Source organism: Oryzias melastigma, linkage group LG14, assembly GCF_002922805.2.
Source record: "Oryzias melastigma strain HK-1 linkage group LG14, ASM292280v2, whole genome shotgun sequence".
NCBI classification, from domain to species: domain Eukaryota; kingdom Metazoa; phylum Chordata; class Actinopteri; order Beloniformes; family Adrianichthyidae; genus Oryzias; species Oryzias melastigma.
Window position 1 is genome coordinate 13,154,697 of NC_050525.1, and position 7,743 is coordinate 13,162,439.

A 7,743-nucleotide genomic window follows, 5' to 3' on the forward strand; every position below is an offset into this window, starting at 1 on the left:
GTAAATTTACAAGAAAAATAAAAGTCATAAATTTATGGATTTATTCTCGTAACTTAACAGTTACAACCTTTTGTTTTTGTTGTAATTTGAACAAAAATATTTTTGTCCATAGTACTTCGCTGTACTATCCAGCTGTACAGTTTTAAGTCAGCTCAGAGAAGAAAAAATTAAGACGTTCATAGATCTTTTTGTTTTCATGTGCAGGATTCAGAGCAGGGAGATTTTGGCCCGCCCATTTCTGCTTAACAAACCTGAGCTTTTTCAAACTGTGGATTTTCATCTGCTCCTTATTGATTTGAATAAAGAAACAAACAGTTTTAATCATTTTATATTACGTCCATCATGCTACCAAAAAAAAAAACAAAAACAAAAACAAAGAAAAGTTTTCATGGAGTGGGTCTTTAACAAGCTTCTTTGGAGACACATGCTATTATAAACTACTTTATTATTCATTTTAACTGTGCCAAAGCAGATGTTAACAATGGTATAATTGTCTCGTTTTGTTCAAATTCTGTTTTTTGGAGCTAAAAAGTTCTAAAAGCTTTTTTTGTTTTTGCTAGCACTTAAAGTGTCACACCAGCATATTTAACAAAATATTAAACGTTTTTGTGGCCCAGATAGTTGTATATAAGGCACATTACATTCCATGTCAACAAAGAAACAAGACTTTGGCAATAAATAATACAAAATGAGTTCTTCTGTTCTACTGTCACTCTGGAAACTTTTATTTAAATATATATATAAATATATATATATATATCATGGGAGGGATGGATTTTATCTCAACTCACTTCCTACCAGCTGCAGCCTGACTTTCTTCTTAAAAAGCTCTTAATGATATAATCTCCTGATAGTCTGCAGTAAACAGGAAATGAGGAGTAAATATTGTATTTTTAATGTTCAGTCAATCCAGTTTGGAGCTTCTCTTGTTTTTCTGTCTCTTTCAGCACAGAGAGCATCTCATGTCTGAACCTGATAGCAGGAATTTTCCAGTAAAAGAGGATCATTTGTACATAGGGAAACCATTTGTTAAAGAACCACTGCAATGAAAATTGTGTTTTTGGTGTCTTTAACATGATCTTGTGGCATTTTGGTCATGGAGGAGGACGTGCATATAATACATTTAGATTAAAATTGCATTTCTGTGTATTTATTTACTCAAATTGTTGTGAAATTGCTTCAAACTTTATCTGTATAGCATCTTTCATTCATATGAAACTCAAAGGCATCTGGTCTAAAGCCGTACGCTTGGATCGCTCCAGAACTGCTCACCATTTTTGTTGCGCTTAAGTTAGGTTGTGAGGGGCTGCAAATTAGCGGGAAAGTGTGTTAACTAAAGGATGATGGGAAATTAAGGAAGGCTTACTCCACCCACAACTCAGAGGTGAATTTCTAATGAACTACTGTCGCTCTGCGGAAACTATGTCCTAAAAAAATAATGACAGAATTTAGGATTATGGCTAAAAACTGCATTATGATAATTAAAAGACAGCTGGGAACGCTTTTACAATAGAGCCATGATCTCTGATCATCCACGAAAAGATGATCAGAGAGGGCCTTTATGTAGTTAAAAGTCCATCAAGTAAGGAAAACACAAACATTTTATTCCTTTTAGTTCAAAGTTCTCCAGGTCGTTCCAAAAAAGCAAATTATTTAAGAAGTGACCAGCAAATTAAGCTGAAACATGAAGTTTGATGACTAATACATGAATGGGAATGGGGGTGGAGGGGAGGGGGGGAGTCAAGACAAGACAAGTCTAATAAAACAAATGAGCAATATGTATATAAAAAAGAAGTGTTATGCAAACCAGTCTTCAGGAACACAAGAACCGGCTTTTGAAGTCTAAAATCAGACGCGTTGCTGCAACAGCTCATTAACTGGCTACAATGGGAATATAATGAGGATTTACATCTTCTGCCTGATCTCACCTGATGGTTACAAACCTTTTATGTCTGGTTACACAGAAGAAGAGACGCCTCTGACGCCATATGCTGCATGTGAAGGCTTTAATCATCCAGGTGCCGGTGGGCAGACTGTGGGCGACGTCGCCGTCTGCTGCGCGGACGGGAGGAGAGGCGACGGCGTTGGACCTGCAGCGCGCTGGCGTCACTGCAGAGACGTTCATTGTGCTGACGGTTCCCCGTGGCTGACATCAGCACTCCGACCTGACCAAAGAATCAGAATAGATTTGGAAAAACGAGACGATGTTTGCGCTTACTGAATGCTGCATTGTTTGTGACAAACTTGCTTGCATGGATTGACTTTTGCCTCACCTTCACAGCTCGTTCATTACAGACATGCTCACAAATACAAGCCAACCTCGCCGATTAATGAGCACGCATCATGAACTTGGGTCAGGAGTCGGGATCGACGGCGGCTGGAATCCAATTACCTGGAAGACTGTTTGGTGAAACCAAGTTGGTGCAAACGTGGAGAGCTACAGCGAAACCCGTCACCAGTTCCAACAGCCTTCAAGCTTCATTGATTTTCTCACTCAATGACGACATTTTGAATTAATTTCAAAACCATGTTTATTAAATTTAGAAAACATTTTTGTTAACAGCTTCATAGCAACGCTGAAACTGTGAGACGCAGACGGGGCCTGGGCCAACCCCTGAGTTAAAAACCATCCGTTTCAGAGCTCGTCCCTTCTCTTAGATCACCTGTATTAACCTGGCATAGACTAGAAGTAAGTCAGACGGTAGTCAGCGTCTCAAGGTAGATCACTGGAGGAAACGAGACATAAGAAAACCTCAAAGACATCAGGTAGAAAAGTTGATTTGCAAAGTTTCAAGTCAAGGTATAGCTTGTCAAAAAAAATAAGTGAGCAACAAGGTGTAATTAGGTTGCCGAACCACGTTATGTCAGTTTACTCAGTCAGGAAGAAGTCTCTGCACGGCCACGATAGGTGTGGACCTCAGGATACTTGGGATGCAGTACAAGTGTTTCTCCAAAAAAGCAAGTGCAAACGTTGTCCCATCAGACGTGTTGTAGAGCAGGTATAGGCAAAACAGGAGGACTCTCACCCCCCACTTCTTTACTCATCAAGGTGCAGAGAGGGGGGATTCTCTGGAGGGCGAGCCCGACATGTCGTCGGGCGGGAAAACTGTCAGCGTGCAGGCCCGGATCCCGCCGAGCGACTCGGGTAAGTCAAACACTTTTTGCCATTCGTCTTTCTCCGGGTCGTACTTCTGGACTATTTCTACCATGCAGCGATTGTTCCACGAGTAGCCGCCCACCACGTAGATCTTGTTTTCGAACACGGCCACTCCCACGTCACTCTGACCTCGCAGCATGGCGGCGATGGGTGTCCACAAGTCCAGCGCCGGCGAGTAGTACTCGCAGCTGAGCACGTCGTCGTAGTCGCTGGTGCCGCGGAAGTGGTTGCCCCCGATCACGTAAAGGCGGTCGCCCACCGTGCACATGCAGTGCAGGCCCCGCACAGTCGTCATGGGGGCTTTCTGAGTCCATTTGTCCGCATCTGGGTCAAAGCACATAAGCTCCTTCTGAAAGGTGTCATGAGTGATTCCTCCTGCAGGGATGGAGAGGGACATGGAAATGTATTAATAAAACCCCCAAAACACTTCACGTCAATCACATCTGTGATTTCCTTTTAAGTAGGGCACATGACAGCATCCATAACCCTGGAATAATCTGACACGCATTCAAAGAGGGAAATGTGAGGGTTTCATATATTTAGAACTAATCTTTTCCTGATCCTCGTCTCAAACCAAATCAAACATCAGAACACAGATTAAACACTAATTAAAGAAACCAGAGTTGCATCATTAGTTGTTTGGACTCCCTCCTGTGGTGTGATATCGTGTTGATTCGGAGCCGTCAGTACAAAGCGGAACACAATTACAAAGCCCCCGTTAACATATGCACAAACAGACTGTAGACACGGGACAAAAGCCGAGCGAAAACCGGGAGGAAAGAGGGGGGAAAAAAACAGGACATGTCTACAGGGAAAGCTTAAAATAAAGAGGAACACAATCCCAGCATGCAATGGGACAGCAGCCAGCCAGCCCCCCCCAAGCAAAGTGACTGGGAGCAAATGTAGTGAAGATTTGCAGCGCATGCCTATTTACAGGCATTGCTGCCGCCCCTAGATTTGGGTGCAGGGTTCATTGTTGGAGGCTGCCATCTGTACCGTAACATCTGTACTGCGGAGATGGCCTGATTACAAACCATTTTCAGAGCGATTGTTGAAACTGTAACAGCAGAACGCACTCGAGTCAAAAAATAAAAGGAGAAAAATGGCTTTGTAATTCCTCCCAAGAGGCCGTGGTGCTAAACCCACTCGGTTCAAGAGCTTTGACCCGCCTCAGAAATCCTGATCTTCATCTCAGTAAATCAACACTCAATCAGAAAAAAGGAAACATTTTTGCATCCAATGACATGACAATGATTCCTGTAGCTGCCCTGTACGACCAGAGCTGGTTAAATTAGTGCTGGTCCACAGGGGACCTGGAAAGATGAAAAACCGACATGCAGGTTAGAGGTAAACAGGAGCTCAGCAGTTTCTAGAAATGCCACATAATTAAGAGTTGATATTCTGTGAACACGTCGCCCATTAAAGATCAGCGGTCGTGCCTGATGTTACGACCACAGCGAGTATTGATCCTGTGTACTAGGGGAGCATACAGGCCGACGTCAACATCACAACAGTTCAGTATAAATGATGAATTCCTCCCTTTTTTACAGCATGAAAGAAAAAAAAAACTGTTTTCATTTAAAGTCTGCTGTTCCTGCAGTCAGTTTTCACATAAAACACCAAAGGACGTCTGGAGGATTTGGTCTCTATGGTGCAAACTCACACATGCATAAACACAGCAACAGATCCTCTGTGTGAAAACTGTTATCTTTATGCAGGAATCTGCAGGAAAGCTTCCTCCCCCATGTTTTTTTGCTAAATAAATGAGCAAAATCCACAGAAGACTTTGTCAAAACATCTGCACACGTGGAGAAAACACCATGAAGAAGCAAACAAACTTAAAAAACATGAAGCTTCTGTAACGCAATCACCTCATCCATCGAGAGATGGAAAAATACTTTGATCAAACAACTTGACCAAAATACACAATTTAGTGTAAAAATTGGCTAGGGCTGCCACAATTAGTCGATTAGTCATGACTACGTCGACAGTTAGGACCGTCGACAAATTTAATAGTTGACGCGTCGTTTTTTTCCTCTTGATTTTATCTCAAATTGAGTGTGTGCGCATTTTAATGGCACGTCTGCCATTGTCTTTTACACACATGCACAGTTGTGCTAATCCGGTCAGTTCCGGAAGTTCTATGAAGGCTCAGATACCATGACACGCCAACAGAGCTGGAAAATGTGGGAAACATAAAAAAGTGTCCAATGCAATATGTGTAGGCAGAACTGGTGTTCTATGGCAGCACTAAGGTGATGCATGAGCACCTGAAGAAGAACATTGAGACCGAGTATGATAACGAAGACGGACCGTCGTCTAGGTAGGCTAAGCTAACATTAGTGCAAACAAAGAGCAAACTTATTACTACTTATATTAATAGCTGTAAATGTTAACATTTGTGATGACAATTTTTATTTAGGGGTGTAACGGATCACAGATGACCCATATGGATTACTAGCTGAGGTTTTTATATGAGTCTATATGTTTTAAAATCTTTATTAAATATAAGTTTTGAAACTTATAAAAATAGTTGTAGGCTTTTATATATATTTTACTTTTTCCTGTTGATTCAGATTGCTGTGATTAGCCGACCATTAAAATAATAGTATGTGGCAGCCCCAGCATTGGCTGCAGACAGCCTATCAATACTTCTGCAGTTGGATCAATGTCACCAATCATCAGTACCCGTCTTAAAACGGATTTATGACTTAACTTACAACGGAAATATTTCCAGTGAAAAAAGGAAGTCAGATTTCCTGATCAATATCATTTAAACTCGATTCAAATGAAGAACCACTTCACTAATCCCTCCATCGATGATCTACTCTCACAGTGGAGATTGTTTGATATTATCCCAGCTGCTTCTTTTCGGTGGAGGCAGAATAGATCTTTAAATACTCTATGAACGTCTGTCAAAGGTTTGTCAGGGGGGAAAGTGAAGAGTTTGTATAATCCAGGGGTGGCTACAAGGGCTGGTGTGTCTTCATGTTACCCGACTCACAGCTGATCACCTGGATTAAGTGTGTCCAGCCAATTAGAACATTCCAGAGCAGGATATGTTGGAAAACAAGCAGGAATGCGGATCTTTGAGTGATCAGAGTCACTAGATCACTGCAAAGAATCATGGATCAGTAGGAATGATCATCCATAGTGTTCTGTGTGTAAAGCAGTGGTATTATGTTCATCATGTTACTTCAAGTAATATATTTTGTGTAAAATATTTTAGCTTTTTGTCTTGAATTTAAAGTTTTTTTGGTCTTTGTCCACATTTTTAAAAACCCAATTTTCTGCAAATTACCTTTTAATTGTTTGACAAAAAAGAAAAAAAAAAGAAAAGAAAAAATGGCTTCATTCAGCCATCAGTCCTCCAGCAGAGAAACGTCCTTGAGAAGTCCAGGCAGAGTAACAGCTCAAAGCCAATCCGGCAAATATGAAGAGACCTGGAAATGGCTGCCAAGTGACAGCTCTCACCTCAACTGCTAAAGCTCAAGAGGATCAGGGGGAGCGGGTCCACCCTTCCGGCCCAGGTGTGCAAAGCTTGTCATGTCACGTCACGCCAAAAGGACTGGAGGCTGCAGCAGCTGCCAAAGGTAATTCAGCCAGTAAAGCTCGCAGAGAGAAATCCTATTTCGTGGCTGAAAGCGATCTAATCCTGATGGACAAATTATAGTGAAGAGCTCCAAAGTTTCATAAAAAGCTTTAAATAAAGTTCCGACTGCGGGTCTTTATCTCTGTGGCACTGCACTAGTTTAGTGCTCGTGTCTGATCTCTGACACAACACTTCAGCCGTGATGGTCTGCAGGCTGACTACATTTGTCAGGTTCATCCAGCTGACAGAATACCTTCAGACAGCAGAGCTGTGCAGCCGCGGAAAGTGACCTAATGTGCTGTGACAGAAGCGCTCTCCAGCACGGGTCACCTTGCACAGCGAGACTGTAACCCCTGGGACTCGCAGTGCTCCAATGAACCCTTGCAGCAACAAAACTCCTCTGACGAGAAGTGACTGTTTACCTGTTTAATAATCTTTAAGCTTTTCTCCGAGCTCAGACGTTTCGATCACTGACAGCCGCATGCATTAACCTAAAGTGGTAACGGATCGTTTATCTACAGACTGTGTGTTTTTGGACTGCACAGGTGCAGCGGAAAAAAAAAAAAAAAAGCTAAATGTAGCAAGCTTTTGACCTGGATCACCGACGCGTAATAAGCCATCCTCAGCAGAAATGCAAATATCAAAAGAGAGCAGTAAAACCAAGAACTGCACTGCTCAGCTTGAAGATAAAATAACAGCTGGCAGATTAACTCAGCTACTGGTTACAGTCAAGTTCTTCAATTCCAGCATTTATGAAGCTTTACTTTTCATAATTACCTGCATTTATGCAGTTTTTTTTTCCATCTAGCTGACCATCTCGAGTAATGATAACTTATTCAGTAGGCACTTTTTTCCAGCAGAATTTCATCAATTAGCCTGTCAAGTACTTGCCTATTAAACTGGAAACTTTGTGAACCCAACTGTCCAAAGGACACATTGCAATATGAAAATGAACCCAAGCAGCAAAAACTCAAGAGTTTAAGAAAGAAATCGT

The 7,743-nt window shown here is 41.8% G+C and overlaps 1 protein-coding gene across 2 annotated transcripts in view; it reads right to left on the minus strand.

Moving 5' to 3' along the window:
- Positions 1-2,513: 2,513 nt before the first annotated feature.
- klhl13 (kelch-like family member 13) overlaps positions 2,514-7,743 on the minus strand; it is a 30,105-nt gene continuing 24,875 nt past the window's right edge. Inside the window, exon 7 of one of the 2 annotated variants that reach the window (XM_024266127.1) lies at positions 2,514-3,532. In XM_024266127.1, the coding sequence (XP_024121895.1) occupies positions 3,045-3,532 (488 nt within the window). In that variant the 3' untranslated portion in view covers positions 2,514-3,044. The remainder of the gene's footprint in view (positions 3,533-7,743) is intronic. The other variant, XM_024266128.2, reaches the window with a different exon arrangement.